General features: G+C 37.6%; 1 protein-coding gene across 5 annotated transcripts in view; it reads left to right on the plus strand.

Annotated features, from left to right (window-relative positions):
• The window catches only part of nin (ninein), a 70,827-nt gene extending 49,535 nt beyond the window's left edge, over nucleotides 1-21,292 (plus strand). For 3 of the 5 annotated variants that reach the window (XM_002936591.5, XM_004917168.4, XM_031892105.1), the window contains 10 exons: nucleotides 679-777; nucleotides 1,908-2,030; nucleotides 2,878-2,991; nucleotides 4,213-4,359; nucleotides 5,609-5,788; nucleotides 5,892-6,041; nucleotides 8,002-8,103; nucleotides 11,669-11,830; nucleotides 19,122-19,235; nucleotides 20,251-21,292. In XM_002936591.5, the coding sequence (XP_002936637.3) occupies nucleotides 679-777; nucleotides 1,908-2,030; nucleotides 2,878-2,991; nucleotides 4,213-4,359; nucleotides 5,609-5,788; nucleotides 5,892-6,041; nucleotides 8,002-8,103; nucleotides 11,669-11,830; nucleotides 19,122-19,235; nucleotides 20,251-20,466 (1,407 nt within the window). In that variant the 3' untranslated portion in view covers nucleotides 20,467-21,292. Of the gene's footprint in view, nucleotides 1-678; nucleotides 778-1,907; nucleotides 2,031-2,877; nucleotides 2,992-4,212; nucleotides 4,360-5,608; nucleotides 5,789-5,891; nucleotides 6,042-8,001; nucleotides 8,104-9,763; nucleotides 9,819-11,668; nucleotides 11,831-14,435; nucleotides 14,944-19,121; nucleotides 19,236-20,250 lie in introns of those variants that run through there. The other 2 variants (XM_004917167.3, XM_018096700.2) reach the window with 2 other exon arrangements.
• The last annotated feature ends 206 nt before the right edge of the window (nucleotides 21,293-21,498 follow it).

Here is a 21,498-nt window from a genome sequence, read left to right on the forward strand (position 1 = left end):
GCTTTAAACCAAAAATATCATAGTTATGTCTATTTAGAACCCCAAAATAATGCCCATATAAGATTACTCCGGCTACTGCCTAATTTGTAACTGCAAATTTACCCTGTAACCTGGTTTTAAATTAAAGGAAAATTCTTTTTAGCAACTGGTCTCAGTAATGTTATAGCTATTAAAGGCTTATGTTTAGCACATTAAATAAACCTATGCAGCTACATTTCTAGGAAACCGGTTCTTTTTTATACAATTAGGGTTATTCTTATATGGTGCATTTTAGTTTTCTACAGGGCTAGAGTAGAAGTAGACTGCCCTATAGAGTAATGGTGTATGGGCTGGCTCCTTCTCTCCTCCATAAGTGACATTAGAAGTGGGAGGATCGAGTATAGGTATATAAGTAATTGTGGCATGTCAGCCTGGACTATAGTCAGCGTGGGTCTACAAATCACATGACGTGATTTACATGGTAAAATTACATTTTTGCAAGGTCCCAAGCAGCTGTTATAAGAATCAAATACAGGTGTTTCTGTATCAGAATCTATGTGCTTGAACTGATAAAACACAAGTAGGAATAAGTAGTAGTTGGAGGCTTGCACTTACTTTGTCTTAGCACTATTACACTGTTATTTTTTTTGGCTGGAGATGCATATACATTATTTTAATAGGCTGTAAAACCTTTTCTAGGTTGGAGATTCAGAAAAAGAACTGTCTAACATCAAACTTCAAAACCGTTTTTTGGAGCAAGAGAACACGTTGCTCAAGCAGGAAATTGAAACTAAGCAGGTATGACTAAGCTACTCCTACCTTAATTGTAAAATCTGACTTTTATGTGCCATTGCAAATCTAAAAATTGCAGTGGGACTCCTCTAGAAGTGAAACAGGTATGCAGACCTGGATAGTGGCTTACTGGGTTGGTGCCCAGAGGTGGTACACAAGACAGTGAAGTCCCATGGCAGAGCATGTAATATTGGTAAATATGCATTCATCCACGATGCTGGTCATTTAAAATCAAAAACTGCACTTGCACCATTCCCTTACCTATAGTGATAAAAGCCACAATCCATTATAATGTTCAGTATAAACTTTGCACCAGCTTTAAAAATCCATTGCAATCAGTTGTTTGCTCTCCAACAGTAGACAGATAAATATTACCCACTGATTTCCTGTTAAAGTGAAACTGACTCTACAAACAACTCAAAATATGAATGTACCGAAAAAGTTACCTGTAGGTCATGTTTTTTCGCTGATGGGTTTGTTTTTGTAAGTAATTGTTACTTTAAGTTACTAAACCTGATTTTTTTGCACATGTGCACAAAGGCATACATGTATACAATTGGAAATATGTAGAAAATAACAATAAGCATCCTGTAAATGTGACTAGTGAAATTTCAACATAATTTTAACAATATCACAAGAGGTAGGCTGGAGATGTTTGTTATTGGCACAACATGTTTGGAGCCACACATGGCCCTTTGTCAGAGGGCTGTGTGTGTCTTGAAACATGTTGTGCCAATAAAAAGCAAGTTCTGCATCTCCGGTCTACCTCTTGTGATCCTTTTAAAATTATGTTTTCATTTTGCACTGCAGAGGTGTACACGAGATTTAGACAGCTGTATCTCTGAATAATGACTGAACTATATATCTTGAAATAGTAAAATTTCCCCAGATGTTAAGTAATTCACTGATTAAACATAACCTTTATTATTTATGTTAATATATGTTTAGTGATGCCTATGACCCCATATAAGGTGCGTGTTTTATAAACATAGCTATTAAATCACGTGATGGATTACAGTTCAGCAGTTCATCCAGCAATACGTTTTAGACTTCAGTTACTTGTACTTGTTCTACTCTCGTCGTAAAGTAAAACACTTATAGACTTCACCACCTATGTCCTTTGTTGATTTTTACAGCTCTCTAAATGCTCTGAATTTACTGACCTCAAGAATGAGATCTCTGGGTTATTAAATAAAAATGAACTGCTGCTTAAAGAAAAGGAAGCGTTGGGGGAGGAGCTTCATAGATGTGCAGAAAAGGTAAAACTTGTCTGATCGCTCTGTGTTATTCTGTTCTTCTGTAAAGCTGCATGTTTACCTGGCTGGGCACATCAGGATGGGTTGTCTTTATAAAGTTAAATAATTAGCTGTTACCATTAATCTTAGGAAAGTCCTGGGATCTGGGATAAAAGCACAAGCGCATGAGTTACTACAGTCCCTGTGCCCAGTAACATATGATTGCAGATCAGATGATTTGGCATGAGAAAATTCTCTTCTAGGTCCCATACAATTTTACATATAAGTGAAGTATCCATAATTGGCAATCTGACGCCTGGTCCTGCCTATTCAGCATTTGGGTTTGTTTTACAAAATACAGGTTTTTTTTGTAACATCTTTATTAAGATTTAGCATAGAAAGGTTACAGATATATTTATATACAGTATCAAACCTATTCTCTTTCCTGTATCGTAGGAGCGAAGGTTTATAGTTATTCTTTACCTTTCAACTGTACGAATATAAAAATACAGTTTTTAAAGTTTATTTTTCTCCATTTTTTTTGCATACAATAGGTTTATACAAACATTACACATTGCTAGTATTTATGATATTTTATGATATAGTAGCAACTTTCAAATATATTATCCCTACAGAGGCAAGCTTATCCTATACAAAAATAGTGTCACTGTATTTTCTGCATGATACATACTTGGGGACTAATTTATCAAAAACTGAGTTGCCATTTCTTCTCAATTTCAGATTCTTAGCCTCATTAAATGAATGGAAAAAGAACCACAAATATTCTGAAGTCTTTTTTTAATGAATCTATTGGCTCACTGATTATCAATGGAAAATCTATACTAACTACCTATTTTGTAATTTCCCGTAGTGTGCTAAAGTTACCCTTCTAGAGAGCAAGATTGCAGACTTGAAGCAAGAACAGAAGTCTTGGGAACAGCAAACTCAAATGCTTAAGTCCCAGATCACTCTCTCACTAGAAAAGGTAAAAAGTTTTTTTTTTGTTTTTGTTTTTTTTAGTGCCAGGGTTCGCTTTTAATAAACAATTGTTTTTGTCACACACATTGCTGTTCCAATTGTTCCATTTGTAAGATTATTAGAAAACATAGTAGTAGATGGGTATCACAGATTTAGAAATACTTGACTGAACTGTTAATGACTATGTGATAAGTCTCATACCTCCAAACACTGAATGCATACTGTCACAGAATGCAAGTTAATAGCACTCCTCAAGCCATAAGACTAGTTGTTTTCTTACTTTCAAGTAACATTAGCCATACATACCTTGAGGTGTTGATTTTGATTGATCTGATTGTTTGACCCAAGGGCTGAACCTTTCGATGATATTGACGGGATGCAGGCTGTCAGGGTTCGGATTGCATCAATATGCTCCTTGCCCCAACAGGATTTTTAAACCTGCCCCGTCAACAAGGAGGATTTTCGGACAGGTATTGGTTAAGCAGGCCCATTTGAGGGCCCCATACATTGGCAAATAAGCTGCCGACTGAGACTGTTAGCAGTTTTTATCGGTCCGCGTATGGCCACCTTAAGTCTTTTAAGTCTTGTGACCTGTGCTCTGATAAATTTTAATCTCTCTTTACTGTTGCACTGCAATTTGGAATTATATCAAATTCTTCACCCCCCCCCCCCCCCAACTGCCTATCAACAGAACAATGGGCAGGTAACACCTAACTGACATCTCACCTGAAGCATTCAGCTACCTAAATTTATAGCACCTCCATGTTTCTATGTGCACGGCTACGGTCTAATAGCACATGCTGGCAGAAAAACCATTCTATATTTTAGCAGCACACCTGAAATTACCTTTAAAGTGTGCCCCATGTGAACCTCCAAGACTAACGTCTCACACAATTGCACAAAGATGTGGGAGGGGAATGAAAACTGACCAGAGGAATATTAGATTTTATTTTTTAAGCAGAACATGCGCTGAACATACATATTGCCTATTGTTTTAATCACAAAAAATCTCCACTCAGTGTTTTGTCCTTGTGAGATAGATAGTTTGATTAACAGTATACAAGCCTTCCCTTCACCTTTTGTTGTGACTGTTTTGATAGCAGAAATACATTATGCAAGGGGTGCACAGCTAATCTTAATCATCTGCCTTGAGAGAACAAAGTTATAGTGAGAAGATAGAAAGATATAGTGAGTTATAGTTCTGAAGTGTCCTATGTTAATCTTTCAGATTCAGAGCCTGGAGGACAGCCTTCAAAGTGTAAATCTCCAGATATCCCGGATCAAGTCAGATCTGCGTGTTGCACAACAAGAAAAAGAATCATTAAAACAGGAAGTAATGTCACTACATAAGCAGCTGCAAACATCCAATGCCAAGGTAGGGCATTGTAGTTCTTTGGTGGTGTTCCTCATTATCTGAACGTGTATTTCCCAATAACAGTAACATTGTGATAGATCTGTGTTTAAAACACGTAGGTAATTTGACTGGATTGTTATGGACTGAAACATAACATCAAAATAATTATATTATTAAAAAAGCAGAACCTGTAATTTTTCTGTCATTTTGTAATGATGTATTTGATTCCACCATTAAACTACCACAGTCTGACTTCTATCTACTCTGCTCTTATAATTGCAAAGAAAAAAAAACACCTACATCAGGGATGCACCGAATACTGGATTCAATTTCGGCCTTTTTTGGCAGAATTCAGATTAAGCCAAATCAAAGTGCCTAGTGGAACTGAATCTGAACCCTAAAAATCACATGACTTTAGATCATGTGATTACATAAATTGGCAATTTGTTTTGTGCACACATTGCTGGTAAATTCCCCCATCATATGATATAAACGGGCATTACAGATCTCCTGGGTCTTAAAATGATTAACTCTATTGAGCATAGCATCAGAAAAAATGGAAGCACCATTTTATACTCTTTGTATCATAACATGTAAACTTTGTTCTATGTTACTGCTTTCAGCATTAGAATATTCACAACTCAATGTTGGACACTAAAACCTTTACATATTTTATTGGGACATAAGGACAGTAGCTCTACAGTACTATTCCAGAGTTTATTAAAATTCCATAGCTATATTGTGTACACTAAGGGGCACATTTACTAACCCACGAACGGGCCGAATGCGTCCGATTGCGTTTTTTTTCGTAATGATCGGTAATTTTGCGATTTTTTTTCGGCGTCTTTACGATTTTTGCGTAAAAACGCGAGTTTTTCGGCGTCTTTACGAAAGTTGCGCAAAGTCGCGATTTTTTCGTAGCGTTAAAACTTGCGCAAAACGTCGCGCCTTTTAAGTTTTAACGCTACGAAAAAGGCGCGACTTTGCGCGCAAGTGTTAACGCTCCGAAAAAATCGCGACTTTGCGCAACTTTCGTAAAGACGCCGAAAAAACTCGCGTTTTTACGCAAAAATCGTAAAGACGCCGAAAAACTCGCGTTTTTACGCAAAAATCGTAAAGACGCCGAAAAAATCGCAAAAAATATGAAAAAGTCGCAAAATGTTAATTTCCAATCGGAATTTTTCCAATTCGGATTCGAAATCGTGTCTTAGTAAATCAGCCCCTAAGTCATGGATGAGAAATGTAGACTAAACTAGATAAATCTCTCTAGAACCAGCTCCTTGAAATGACTTTGCAGTCCTCTGGGTTACAAAATCAGCACAAGAAAATGTACTGGGATGATCTGGAGAAATTGATGGAACAGGAACAGAAGCTTCTACGACAGGAAAATGAGAGACTCCTAAAAGAGGTGCAGAATGCAAAGTCTGACCTGGCCCAGTGCAGGGAAAAGGTAAATCTCTGAAGTATTATCTCTGTATTATCTGCAATCGGTTTATTTTGAAACTCAAAGCAATGGTTTCTGATCCTGCTGCTTTCTTATTTATATAAATAAGGTACGGCAGCTGGAGTCTGCTCTTATTTCTGTGAAACAGCAGAAGCACCAAAATCAGTCAAGTATGGTAAAGGCTTTAGAACAGGAAAAGTCAAGCTTAAAACGAGAGTGCGATCACCTTCAGAAAGAGCTGGCCTCTGCTAATAGGAAGGTATGTTATATGTTCTGTAGGAATGATATACATAGTTATTTTACTGTATTATAATTTGTAATTCTTATTTCCTTTTTCAAACTATTCAGAGCGCTGGAATCACTGTTGCCTTTTTTTCTCTGTCCTCTATTCAATTCTAAGGAAACTCCAGTAGTAGTCTCTTACTTGTCTCTGCTCAGTATCAGTACAAAGCCAATTCACCCTGGTTCTATTTGCTCTAACTGTGCTGCTCCTCCACTGAAGTCTCCATGGTCTTAGCTGTTGTCTCTGAGAAGGGCTAGACCCTTGAATGGACCTACAACTGGAATTCAAGCTCTTGTCCTTCTACCTTTTAGCAAATCTCTAGAAAGACTATACTTATATATTGTGTCCTTCACTGGGGGGCATAGGCAGATTAAAGCAAGAACTGTTCCCAGTTTGTCTCTTCTCCAGCAGTTCTGCTGTGTAGGGAGCATTTTACTCTCTTGGGAAAGGGGATACTAAAAATAAAGAGGGATCTTTTCTTTGCCATGTGAAATTATTGACTCTCTGATATGGATGATATTTGATGCATTTAAAATCCAGGATATGCCTGATAAAAGCACAAAGAGGCATTAACAAGCACAGTAGTGATCCTTGTGTGTAGAGGAAAGGATTTTACAGTAAGTAAACACATACACTGCAACTGCATAAATTGTGTTAAAGAAATTTTAATTATTTAATTTAGATCCATGTTTCCATGGACACAGAAACTCTGCAGTAAGACACGTGTGTGTACTAATAATGTTACATAGACAGAGATTTGCCCAGGTAATGTCTTACCAGTGCCTGGCCACTTGAATGCTTTTCAAGGAGAGATGGGTGAGCCTTATTTACAGAAAGAAAGATGTAAAAATTGGTACAATTTGCTGTATTTTATCAAAAATGCAGTGTTTTCCGTGTCATTATATACAATGCACCATTTTCTAGAAGTGTGGACTGGGCTTTAAAATAGACCCTGCCTTTACAAATACACAGAGGCCAAAACAGCCCCCATCAGCCCAATAAATAGTCACTGTCTATCTTACAGCAGCCCCTCTGGCATTTGCCAGAATTCACAGATTGTCAGTCCGAGCCTGATACTCCAATACAGGTGCAAGATTTGCATTTTGTTAATAATGCACATGTTTTATGTGTATCAATATAGGCAGCACATTGGTATGAGTGGGAAGCTTTTTTTGCCCACCATTTTATCAAAGGGTTTTAGTCCAAACAGGCACTAAAGCATAAGTGTGCTGCATGATACAAATTGATGGGTAAGGTTACAGTGGCATGAACAATGCATTCTCTATGGTGTTTGTACGGACACAGAGCTTGAGAGCTTTGAGTATTACATGCCTTTTTTTGCAGGAAGACAATTTTTTCTGCTTACCGCCTAGAAATAACTGTGCTTATTTCAAAGAGCATGCACAGTAAAGATATATTCACTCGTGAAACAAATAATAAACAAAATTAGGTAGAGTATCCTGATGATTTCTGTAAAAATCTGTGAAAAACTTACATACAGTGCATCTTTGAATATGAGGACCTTTCAGTAATTAGAACCTATTTTCCTCCTTCTTATCCATTTCAATTACTTTGTTTGCCTTTTAGATTTACACAATAAAAATGTACTTGATTTATCTGCAGATAATGTTCCAAATGAACGTTTTGAGCACCACTGTCATTTTTGAGTACAGGCTTTTGATTATGATGAATTAGATTCACTGCACTTGCTTTAATGTGCAGAACTGGAATTAACTTGATATTTTAATTAAGATTAATCTAAAACATGCTTGTCCTTTGAGGGCCTGTGCTGTTCAGCCCTCTCTCTGATTATCCATCAAATTAGAAGCTGTCTTCTGTGTCCTTGTCTGGTCCTTCATGTATTTTTCACAGAAGTGATATTATGTCTGTATAATAGAGATAATTAATTTTAAGAATTCTCACTTTTGATTACCAGATTAGCCACTTGAGCTCTCTCGAACGGGATTTGGATGCCATTAAGACAGAAAATGATGGTTCAAGAACAAAGCATGGGAAATTTGATGAGCAGTTAATGGATGTAGGTGATTGGTGGATATGTTCTTTTTGCTGTTTTTCATATCTTTTGTTGAGGGATGATGCCAATATGTTTTAAAAGATAAAACTGGAATATAAAGCACTAGAGATGTGTTATGAAATTACAAACTGGAGAGAATTTATCCCTGACGTATTTAGATACAGTGTAGTACATCTGTCCCAGAAACTCAGGTGCAATAGACTCTCTTGAATGAATGCTAGTATATTCCCCTTGTACTCACGTTTATGCACAGTGGTAGTTTCCATTATTTTGTAGGTATGTAAAAAAACAATCAAAATGAATAGGTATTAATGTATCTTTATCTGTAATGTTATGCTTATGCTTCAATAGCTTACACATGCATCATTTTGACCTACATTTCAATCAGACAGAAAACTCCACTTGCAGAGGCAGTCAACACCACATGTGAATTGGCCTTTTATAAATTTAGAAAAACAATTTTAGCTATGCAAGTGACCATGTTGGGTCCTGTAAAGTGGTAGGACTCACTTTGGGTATCCGATAACAGATCAGCTGTTGAGAATACAGTTTTGGAGGTAAACATGGAAATATGACTTTTAATTAGATATAATATTTAAATGGCCATGTTCTGGTAGCCTGCAGTTTCCCAGAGAGGCCATAAAATGTTCTTAGAGCGTTTTGTAGCCTTAAAGCCCAAAATCATAATTCTTCATGTGCAGAGTACTTCTCAGTAGCAATATACCATCCAGAAAACAACACAGAACAACCTAATACACTGAAAGAGTCAAAGGCTGGTCTCACTATGTATTTAACTGGCTCATTAAAGGAACAGTAACACCAAAAAATAAAAGAGCTTTAAAGTAATAAAAATATAATGCACTGTTGCCCTGCACTGGTAAAACTGGTGTGTTTGCTACAGTAACCCTACTATAATTTATATAATAAGCTGCTGTGTAGCCATGGGGGCAGCCATTCAAGCTGGAAAAAAGGAGAAAAGGCACAGGTTACATAGCAGATAACAGAGAAATTCTGTAGAATACAATAGTGCTTTATCTGTTATCTGCTATGTGCCTGTGCCTTTTCTCCTTTGAATGGCTGCCCCCATGGCTGCATAGCAGCTTATTTATATAAATTATAGTAGACTTTCTGAAGTAAACACACAACTTTTATCAGTGCAGGGCAGCAGCACATTATATTTTAGTTACTTTTATACACTTTCATTTTTTGGTGTTACTGTTCCTTTAATGGCATCTGCTTTTTTATCTGTCTTTTCTCAGATTCTAAATTAATGTGTTTATCTTTGTGTATATCCTATATTAAAGCCAAAGGTGTAATACAATGAATTAAGATAAAAGCATTACTTTCATAAACAGAGACATTGTTAATACAAGGCTAAAGTACAATTCTCCACTACTGTTTCCAGCTGGTTATCAAAGCAATTTCAGTTTCGAACTAGTTTTGAATTTTGTGAAGAATATTTTTTTGCCCTGTGATAAATATGTTCATACACTAAATAATACAGGTTCAATAGCACATGCTAGAGAAGACATAATATTATGTCTGTGTCTCTGTAGATATCACACTGTGTAATGCCTGCTGTTCAGCTGGTACAGAAAAATATTATTATTATTATTGTAGTAATTATCTTTTTGCCTGTTCTGTTCTTTCTGCCTGTCTCTAGACCTCAGGGATTGGAAATACCAGACCACAATGTGGTTCTGAGATAGATGGTGAAGGTAGACTTTTAGAGTTTGTTTTTCATTGCATGTCCATAAAAGTTCCCTCTGTGTGACCAAGTATCATTCCTTTTCATAAAAATAATCCTGTTTAATGAATGATAATAAAAACTCTGTGGTTTAAATAGAAATAGTAAATGCAAAACTTATAAGCACATTCAGATGCCAGGTTTGGTGATGGCAGATTCATGTTGAGACTTTTCACTGCTCCCATTTTGTTCTACACCCCTCTTCCTTTGGCTACGTCTTAGTAAATTAGCCAGCTGAGTAGAAATATGTGAACACTGTATGAATTATTTGGGGCCATTTTATTCTTCTGGGCAAAGATTTTCTGTATCATAGTATAAGGACTCTAGCATCTGAGCCAGAACAGAAAACCAAGGGTGCTTTAGGTGTCTCTGAGGCACAACTCCCAGCATCCCACTGGCAGTCCCACTGATTCTCTCTGGAAGGTCTCATGTGGAGAGTTACCCACTCAAGCTTATTTTGCAGACACTCAGATATATTATCATCTGTGGTCCGTGATATGCTTTGTTGTGCCTACAGATACATGTAGTGATGCTGATTCTCTGCAGGATATGCAGGAGAATGTACTTAAACAACAGCCCATGAGCTGCAGTTGGGATGGCAGTGATATAAACTGTTGCCATCTTTGCTTTCTTGCGTTCTCCCCACAGTTTCTCCCTGCAGTTTCTTGGCCTCCCTTTGTACCTCCTAAAGACAGCTCTGTTATTACTCATTCACTAGTCTATTCAGATTAATTTCCTAACCATTAGACATGCTGATGACTGTTAACAGTGGCTTCACTTGTTAGTTACTATTAGAAGTACTTATTTTGCATATGATTTCAGAAAGTGAGAAGTAATAGGTTTTAGTTACAAAATGCTCTCTCTCCATTCCATTGCCATTTAATAACCATACATGTGATATTTGTGTTGCAGTTTGTTGCATGGACTCTGGATTTTATTGTCTTGTTTTTGAATGCTGTAGGAACATATCAAACAGAACAACAAACTGCATGTGTTTGATAATGTCACTTATGTCATTAAAGAAGAACACAGATTTGATATATATTCTTTGATTTGCCTCAATTATCATTCATGATTATGACCAATGCAGCCTAATAAATCACACAAAATATTGTAATAAATGCATTGCAAACCCAATATGTCTATTACAAATAGCACTGGGGCCTGGTTATTCAGTGCACTGATGACTGGGGTCAACTGTATAATCTGACCACTAGCTGAGCTCCACCACACACCCTGGCCAACGTGGCACCCTGAACCTGTGGCACCATAGGCCGTAAAGGCTGGTGACAGGTAGTGGGCAGCAGTCGGGTGAAACTGAAGGGCCAGGGCCCACCGAATTGTTCTGGTACCCCAATGGGACAGTCTAACCTTATGTAGTATCGTATGCCTAAAAAAATGAAAGGCTCTGACTAGTATTTGTTATAGGTGTTTTTGAAAAACTTGAAATACTTTCCAAATCTTACCTGAAATGGGTAAAACGGCTAGTGACAAAGTAAGGAAGATGATTCTATCAGCCAGAAACATTTTCAGTTTCAGACTGGAGAGATGCGGCAGAGAAAAGCTAGTATTTCATTAACCACATAAAATAAAGAAGGCTAATTGGAAATTGTCTCACAATATCGCTGTATGTATAAGACATCCAGTTTAAGTTGAAATGAACAGTGTAGGTCATAGAAACACAAAAATGATGGGTTATTCTTTACGAAAAAAGTGATAAGTAAAAAAAAAGCTTTCTCTTGACACAAAATATTACATTTATTTATCTTTATTATTGGTTTCTATGTCTCTGTTCTCTAATGCCACAATCTTGTCCTGCAGATGTTGCACTCAGCTCCCAGTGTGACGTTTAGCCTTTCCCAGCAGCAAGCCTGTGCCGCCGTCCCAAGGGAGCAGTACCTACATCTCCAGCAGGCAGACAGAAGGAGCCAGCAACTCCAGACAGCAATGGAAATCAGGAGTTCCAACAACAACTCTCCACAGGTGAGCATTTAGGCTACTAGGCCAAAGATATTTTGGAAAGTGCATATTTCTCTCTTTATGCCAGATTGTTTTTTCAGCTTCTACAATTGCTGAACAGCAAGTAACCAAACTAAGTTGTAAACCAAGTGGGCAAAGGATGACATTTTTGAGTCTCTTCTTTGCCCATGATTTTTACCCTGATTTGTTGTAGTGCTGATAGCTTATTGATGACTTTTGTATTTGTTTCTGAACTGCAGCTCATGTTATCAGTACCTTTTTGCTGACTATCAGTGGTGGAATTTACAGGAAGGACCTAGACAGGAAGAATAGATTCATATGGAGCCTACTGCCCGATTTACAGAACCTAATTAAGGTCTGACTCATGCAGGGCTGCTGCTTTAGTATACACACAAGAAACAAACGCCTTTCACTGTCCGACTTTCTTCTATCAGAAATTCCTTCAGGGCATAGCATGAGCCTGCTCAGTTTGCTCCTCTCTCCCCCTCCCTTCTGCTCTCTCCCCCTTCCCCCCTCTGCTGTAATCTGAGCTAAGAGCTGTTCCCTGCCTGAACACTGCTGCCTGGAAGTAAAGTCAGACCAAGCTAAAATGGCTGGTGCTCTCTTAATCAAATCGAGGGAACTTCTAGGGCAATAAAATGCCTGAGTAGCTTACTTTCTCCTTTAAGCTCCCAGAGGGTGCTATTGTGCATAGACAGTAAAGGTGGCCATACACGGGCCGATTGTAGCTGCTGATATTGGTCCCTTAGACCGATTCGGCAGCTTATTGGCCCATGTAGAGGCAGCAATGATGGGCCTGCCCTGAAATTGGCCTGATATTGATCAGGCAGGTGAAAAAATTCAGTTAGATCAGGGACCGCATCGGCTTGTTGATGCAGTCCCCGAACCGACTGTTCCCATTACCGTAATTATAAATTAATCGTTTGGCCCCAGGACTAAACAACCAAATTAGCCTAAATTCGCCCGATATCGCCCACCCATAGGTGGGGATATCGGGAGAAGATCCGCTGGCTTGGCGACCTCGCCAGGCGAGCGGATCTTTACGTGTATGGGCACCTTTAGTGACCTCAGGCCCATGTAGAAATTATATGTATTTGCCCTCTAAACACTTTTTTTTAAAGCTAAACTTTGATAGTATTAAATAACTTCCAAAGTATCCTTTGTGCTTCAGTATTTTTAAAGGAGGAAAGGTCCTTAAACGCCTACCAAATATAACATATTTTTGTGAGTCTAGACAGGAAGCCTATCAATATGTCTTAATAGTCACTAAGAGGGTATAGTGAGGACAACATTGCTAGCAATGTTGGGTTCACAAGTCACAGTGTCACACAAAACAATTTGCAACTTCTAACTAATTCTTACATGATACTAGAACAATCCAAAAAGGTACTTAGAAATAGTTCTAATCTTTATATGTATGTGCATTGTTCCAGAGAACCAGAATACTATAGGTCTTAGCAGAGCATAGCTCACATATGAGTAGGAAAGATCAACAAACAACTATAATTAGAATTTTCCTGACATTCCCTGTAACATTTAAATGTTACACTGCTTGAGAAGTATCATGGTGTAAATATGCCTTATAGCAACCAATCAGACATCAGCTTTCAATAAACTGATGAAAGCTAATTACTGGTTGCTAGAGACTGCTAGAGTTGGATTTATTTGCACTATGTTACTACCAAAGCTTAAGTGTGCTATAGAATCTGTAGCAACATATACATGTACAATACATGCTATGGTAAGAAAATAATGTTGGAGCTTTTTGTGCATTAACTCCATGCTTCAGCTTTCTAGTCTGTCTTGACGTAACAAATCATAAGCTTTAATATGAAGTTGCATTATATAGGAAAAGCCTGCTGAACTGTTTGTGTTGAATGTCTGTGCTTTGAATCAAAAATGTCAACATCTTGGAGTCTGCCTAAAGGCAAGCAGCAAAACCATCTTTTTTTTTATAAAACATAATTGGCCTAATGTAATAAATGGTCTGATTTTTGCCCATGTCTAGTTACTTATAGAAACCAATGTCTGTTGCTATGAAAACCTGTTTTTAAGCAGCTGAACAGTAAATGCTATGGGTTACTAGACAAATGGCAAAATTTTAGGCTGTTTATTATATTCCCTCAAATGTATCTAAAGGTGCCCTGTAATTCCCAGTGCATTGCACTTCATAATTTTAACAACTAGTTATGTGTTTTAGTGTAACAATGGGTAACTAACTTGTAGTAAGTTAACTTTTTAGTGACCATATAAAGTAAATAACTGATGTAGATGGTTCTGCTTCATTAATAGAGAAAGGGTAACCTTCAACTTGTTTCCTCTCTGGTCTGGATGCACTGTTGGTCCATTATTCTTCTTGGATACTATAATATTAAAAGTTACCATTGAAAGTTAGTACTTTGCTACCACTATTCCAGATTTTTTGATTCTGAAGTTGACGTTTCTGATACATAGCATTACCTTGCTTGTGCATATCTCTGCCCCTTTTTAGCTGCAGAAGACCTGCCTAATAGTGAAGGTTTATGGAGCTAAAGGGGCTAGATTTGTGTTTATACATTACAGCACTTTAAAATCAGGGTGAAAAGTACCAATTGCATTCTTCCCTTAGGCCTTGCTTCCGGAGCAACGAACCCTGCATGCAGACTCCTGCAGACGGATTGGCCGCCTCTGATCTTATGGCTTCTAACGAATTCCTCCAAACTAACATATTCTAACACACTAATGGCATAAGCTGAGAGACTGTGCAGAGTGCTGAGTAACCAGTTGCTATGCTTTTATGTAACCAATACAGTATTACCTCCATTGTAATTATTGGTGTAGAAATATTTTCTGTAAAATACATTATTTAAAAAAAAAAAAAAAACTTTGTTTCAAATGTGTATTTATTCTATTTATTAGAAACATGATTCTTCTCCCTTTTATGACGTAAAAAAAAATCTATATATACATTTTTCTTTTGTAATATTGTAATTTTTTTAACAAAGTACATTTTATATGAGGCAGCTGTTTTTCATTTGATTTATACAGATTTTGTCTAAACATGTATCATACTTTTAACAGAAAAGGAGCAATATCATGATTCATTTGATAAATAAAATTCTTTTAATGCTTACTGATATTTTATGTGTTACGTTATTAATGTTAACAAATGTGCATCCTCTGTAATACCAAAATGTGCATTATTAAAAGCAATAACCTGGGCTCCATATTCATATAACTATACTAACTAGCATTCTAAAAGGCATACTTTTGTAATGTATTTACATACGTACACATATTAGTACTCTACAAACAAAGATCTAAAGTTGTTATTATTATCCTTAATACTCTGTTGGAATGTTAACACAGCACTTTACATAATGTGTTTTACTTAATGTTGTAGTGGGATGCCAGGGGCCCACAATAAATCCACAGACCATAGACCCATTTACCAAAGAATTTTTCCTCTTCCTCTCCTCACTCAGTCTATTATCATTTCATACTAGAGTCTATTCTTCCATCTATTTAGCCTCTTTGTTCTCATACAGACATAAGGAATGACAATGAAATAGGCCTAGTAGTTAGAAGCAGGAGGGCCCCCATGAGTTTTCTTGGAATCCCTGCGGGCTATTTGGACGCTGGTTTTGCTAAAGGCATGAGCCAAACATTCTGAACCCATTTGTCTATATGTTCACAAAGAGCAGCTTAATTCACTTTCACTAAATTCCGCCATGCGTTTGCTGCATGTTTGACGTAACACACAAGAGCCACAAGTTCTAAATCCCTCCAAAGACATTCATGAGTGAGTGTCACCCTTTAACCTTATCTTTGTGCCTTGCACCCTTGGTGCCCACAGACATATATTTATTCTTCACTTACATTAGGAAATTGTCTGTTGGGATAGTGGGATATTCTACATAAAGCATAATGTGTAGAGGAAGGGGGGCTTTAAAGGATTTGTAGGATATGCAGAAACTAATTTACCAGTCTCTCATTAAAACAATTTTTCCAACTCATGCCTAAAATATTTTAGGATTTGATACAAAAAATTAGCACTCAGTTGAGTTTATTATAGCCACCCTGGCACCCATGAATACAGACCGCCTGAAGACAGAATATCTTACAACTGGTCTTCAGGAAAAATCAGTCTGCAGACAAATCCTATTATTGTGTGTAGTAAGTTATCCACAAACATCTTTTTTTTTTTTAATGGAAAGGAATATGGCAATGGGGCTGTTTTAGACTCTGACAAGGGTGGGCTTTGGTGCCTTGGGTGGAAGAAAGACCCTGGTTGTTGCCATATGGCCTCTATCTACTGTAGCTAGGGGAGAAAAAAAAGCTGCAAGCTGGGAATTCATAATGACATTAAGTTCCAAAGAACAGTTTAATGGCTAATGTATATATATTTGTGTGTGTGAGTGTCAGCACTGCCCAAAATTACACTTATGGGTGCTTGGTTGAACTTGCTAGTGATTGTGTTATATGTTATATACCCTCAATTCTCCTCCAAAAGAATGCCTAAATGACCTAAACTGCCTCTCATTTTTTAACATGTAAAATAAAACATGTATATTTTTTGTCTCACCACAAGGTGTCACTGTGGAGTAAAGCATAGCTTCTAGTGTGTTTAGTCCAGTCCAAATCAAAATCAATTCTATATAAACATTGAAACTATTACATTTTTCAACAAGCCAACAGGCCATTTAACCCCCTTTGTGCCACACAATCCATCCACAATTCAAACCTTGTCATAATCCTATCCCCATGCCCTATTTGGGATGTGTTCTATTGGCATACACCTGAATGCTGTAGGACTGTGTCTGGCCTCTGCCCAATGCTTAGCAACTAATTGTTGGGCAATTTCTTTTGTATTCTTAGTTTTTCTGCCCTGTCTGGATCTAACACTATCCTAGTGCTAGCCCCAATTATCTCCTTCAGCTGCCTAATAGTTTTGCTGCAATAGATAAGGTCACAAGGGCATTTAATAACGTATACAACCATGGGAGCATAACATGACATTCTCTGTCATATTATTATATTATACCCTTTACCTATATGTGGAAAATAAGAGCCCTGGGTCAAGCTACTGCACATAATACTATATATAACATATATACAGAGACAACCTTTTTAGTTTTATATCAATAATGGCATCTGAGTATTTGTCAGAAAAAAAGGTTCTTGCTTTTGGAGTTCCAACCAGATGGGTCACTCAGAAAGTGGAAAGGGAGAACACATACTTGATGATCACATTGCAGGTTGAACAGTTCTATACTGGAACTGTAATCTATCAGCCCCTATATACCATAGCTTTATTCCATCAGTCTGACATTTAGATAGTGTCATCTTTTGCTTATAGAAACAAGAATAAATATCAATTTAAAAACTCTAGAAACCCACGCTGGCTTCTCAGCCTACTTCATAGCTGGGTGTATGTCTAGAAAACGTCAATTCTTCCCACACCAGAGCACTTTATGTTCAGAGACCATATTCCCTGGAATTCTTAAAAGCCCTTACTTAGTTCATTTCCAGCTTTAGCAACATTTTCAGTGTCACTCCACTCTGTGTCAAGCATCAGGAAAAAGAATGAATTTAATTGTAGTCTTAACACAGAAATGATTCTGCCTACCACTCATACCTTCACACTATCAAAATCTTGTTATTTGCCAGATTTTATGCACTTATGATTATGAGAAAAAGCAAAAATTGTAAACAGAAGGTGAGCCATGGTTTTATATATCTTTGATTTTGTTATGCTCTAAGGGGGACCTTCTAAGATGTTGGACCTCAAGGTGGGTCTGAGTCCAGAAATTGTCAAGATTTTGGTTTTATAAAAATGACATGGCAAACATGCCATTGGCACGTCTACTGACTACCTGCCAGTTGAGGAGGTATAGTAGCCAACACCAATGTAGCCTCTTTCTCAACTGCTCATTCAGCCATGAGCTAAATCAGCAGATGAGTGCAATCTAACGGAATGACCATGCACTGCTCATTCAGGGCCATCTGGATTGTAATAAACAGGTGATGTGACTCTTCCTGTAAGGTAAGCAGTGTTGTCATGGTTACAGTATTCATATGTGCTCTATACTTCCTGTTCTGTAGAACAACATCCTGTTGCAGGCCTGCTACTGCAAACCCAGAAACAGCAGCCAGGTATTAAATAGGGATGCACCGATTCCACAGTGGTACCACAGTGTATTTAGCCAGGAGTTTAGTAATGAAACACCAAGGGGCTGATTTACTAACCCACGAATCCGACCCGAATTGGAAAAGTTCCGACTTGAAAACGAACATTTTGCGACTTTTTCGTATGTTTTGCGATTTTTTCGGATTCTTTACGAATTTTTCGTTACCAATACGATTTTTGCGTAAAAACGCGAGTTTTTCGTATCCATTACGAAAGTTGCGTAAAAAGTTGCGCTTTTTTCGTAGCGTTAAAACTTACGCGAAAAGTTGCGCATTTTTCGTAGCGTTAAAACTTAAAAGGTGCAAAGTTTCGCGTAAGTTTTAACGCTACGAAAAAAGCGCAACTTTGTGCGCAAGTTTTTCAGCCCCCAAGTGTCTCATTCAGGCTTACCTAGGAGGTCCACTCAGGCAGTATTTTCCTGACACAGCAAGCAAAATAACACTATTTTTTGAGAACTATTTGCATCAGTAAATTTAATTGATAATATGTCAAACAGGGTAACATTGCTCTCACACTTCATGTCTTCAGAGCAGGACTCCCCAACCTTTTTTTACTTATGAGCCACATTAAAATGTAAAAAGAGCTGGGGAGCACATCAGCATGAATAAGTTCTGGGGGTACCAAATAAGGGCTATGGTTAGCTTTTAGGCTAATGCCAGACGAGTCGTAGGGCGGATATTTTCGGCAAGCGGAAAAGCACTTGCTGAAAATTACGCCCTACGCCTCCTTCATGTGCCTGCACCCGAATGAATGGAATACGCTCGGGTGCAGGCACATGTAGCCAATATTACGCATAAAAACGCAAGACTTTGCAGCCTACAGGAGGCTCTGTTTGACACTTCATTTGGTTTTTATGCGACTAAAACTTTCCTCCAAGCCAAGAATTCAAAAATAAGCACCTGCCACTGAGGCCACTGGGAGCAACATCTAAGGGATTAGTGGGCAACATGTTGCTTGCAAGCCACTGGTTGGGGATCCCTGTCTTCAGAGCAACCAGACTGCTATATATAATAAACAGCTTCTGCATCTTCCAGGGAGGGGGGGGGAAGAAAAAGTGTGAGTAAGATATAAAACTGACAGCTGGTAATGTAATATGTAATGTGTCACTGTGCTTGTCTTACCCAGAGCGTTCAAGACCAGCTTTTAAAAAAAATGGAAGCACGCATGATAGAAGTTGAACAAAATCTCAGGCTTGTGAAAATGCTTCTGCAAGAAAAAGTGAATCAGCTGAAGGAACAGGTAAGCTTTGTTACTCCAGTTATATAGCCAATTTGGTCAGATGAATTAGATTAGAGGTTAGAGGAACAGAGCTTCCATTTGAAGCAGCGTAGGTGGTTTTTCACGGTGAGGGCAGTGAGGTTATGGAATGCCCTTCCTAGTGATGTGGTAATGGCAGGTTCTTTTAATGCCTTTAAGAGGGGCCTGGATGAGTTCTTGAACAAGCAGAATATCCAAGGCTATTGTGATACTAATATCTACAGTTAGTATTAATGTTTGTATATATAGTTTGTGTATGTGAGTGTATAGATGGGTCAGTATGAGTCTATGTGTGCGTAGGGTTAAATGTAACTATGTAACTATCTGATCGCAGCAATCCACTGGGTAACTTTGTAAAGACATATATACCGTAAGCTCTAAAAATTCACAAAACAGTAAATACAATTACAATACATAATATACATACCACCAGTTGGACAAAATGTAATAAAACAGAAAAAGCAGACGTGTGGATTGAGAAAACCCCAACATTTTGGAACACAGTTCTTTTGTCAAGGGGATTCATTTACTGTTTTGTGAATATTTACCATATAAAGAGCATTATGTGTTAAACATACCATTTGCTGCCTTTTTGTGGTTAGTAGGTGTGCATTGAGTAATTGAATAAATTTGTAAAGACAGAATTTTTTTAATTCTCCTAACAAAATTGCAAAGGATTAAGAATATGATTTCTGCATTACAGAAAGTAGAATTTAGGCTAAAAAAATCACAAATAATGTGGTAAATCTACAAATAATTGTAAGAAATAAACTGTAAAGACTATTGGTTATAATGACTGTTCCCTAGAGTACTGCCAAAGAAGCAATTACTTACTAATGCACTGTGCCAGAATTATATCGCATACAGACAGCATTTTTCATTTTAATATATAAAGTCACATACAAGTTGATTAGTGAATGAAAATTGAGCTGATCTTTAGATACAAGGCCTCCAGCATTTGATAATCACTATTTATGTTATTGTCATGTCTTTGCAGCTCACAAAGAATACTAAAGCAGATGAGATCATTAAAGATTTGTATGTGGAAAATACTCAGCTGCTGAAAGCTTTGGAGATGAGTGAGCAGAGGCATCAGACTGCCGAAAAGAAGAACTATTTGCTGGAAGAAAAGATCTCTGGCCTCAATAAAATTGTAAGGGATTTGGCTCCACCCACACCCAATACTGTGCATCCTCCCCAGCGGCGCTCCTAACGAAATCTGCCACTACCCTATTTATTTGCAATGGAAATGTTCATCTATATGTGAAATACATTTATAGAACAAACATGTTTACTGCCATAGGAGGTGCCGAGAATCTCATCACCAGTACAAACTGTTTAAAATTGTTCAGGGCCATGTACAATATGCATCTTTCTAATTTTCCAGTTCTCTGCCTTCCTCTCTTGCCACTGCCAAAGACTTTGGTTCTGTTTTTGCAATGGAATCTGATTTATATTTCTGTGATTGGTTTTGTAACATTGGTTCATACCATTATCACCTCCTGTGCCTTGAATACCAACCCTTGTTGAAACCATTCAGCAATATAATGTAGTGCACTATTTATGTATTTAAAAATGGACAGCACTGTGTATATGCGTAGCACAATATAAAGTGAGATATACATACATACACTATGGGCAGATTTATTATGCCCCCATATGTTGTTAAAGCAGGCCTTTCAGATTTATCAGTTTACAATTAGAAACCTTAGTTCCCATTTAAAATTTGCAGTGCAGATTTTTAATTCAAAGGGTGTTTAAGCCCAGCACAATGGTTAAATGCCTGTGTTAATTAATTTAAAACTATCTTCTTATTCAGGTAAATGTTTATAGGCTAATGCCACATGGGCCGAGAAACAGCCCCTCCACTCTTATCTGCAGTCTTTTGTGTCTGCACTTGAAGCAAATGCATTGGCCCAGGTTCAGACACATGGAACGTGTTTCACTGCAAAAATGCATACTTGTGCTTTTCTGTGGTGAAATCCACTCTATGGGGCACATTTACTAATCCACGAATCCGAATCACAAATGGGAAAAAATCATATTGGAAACGAAAATTTCGGAAGATCGCAAATATCACGAAAATGCTTATGAAAAAATCGTATTAGTCACGATAATATCGTATTGGCGATCCGAAAGTCACGAAATTTTCGTACCGAACAATTGTAAACAGCGGTAAAACCTTTCCGATTTTTTCGTGCAAACGTCCGAAAAAGTCGTGCGGACGCCCGAAAAAATCGACGAA

Source organism: Xenopus tropicalis, chromosome 8 (genome assembly GCF_000004195.4).
Source record: "Xenopus tropicalis strain Nigerian chromosome 8, UCB_Xtro_10.0, whole genome shotgun sequence".
NCBI lineage: Eukaryota > Metazoa > Chordata > Amphibia > Anura > Pipidae > Xenopus > Xenopus tropicalis.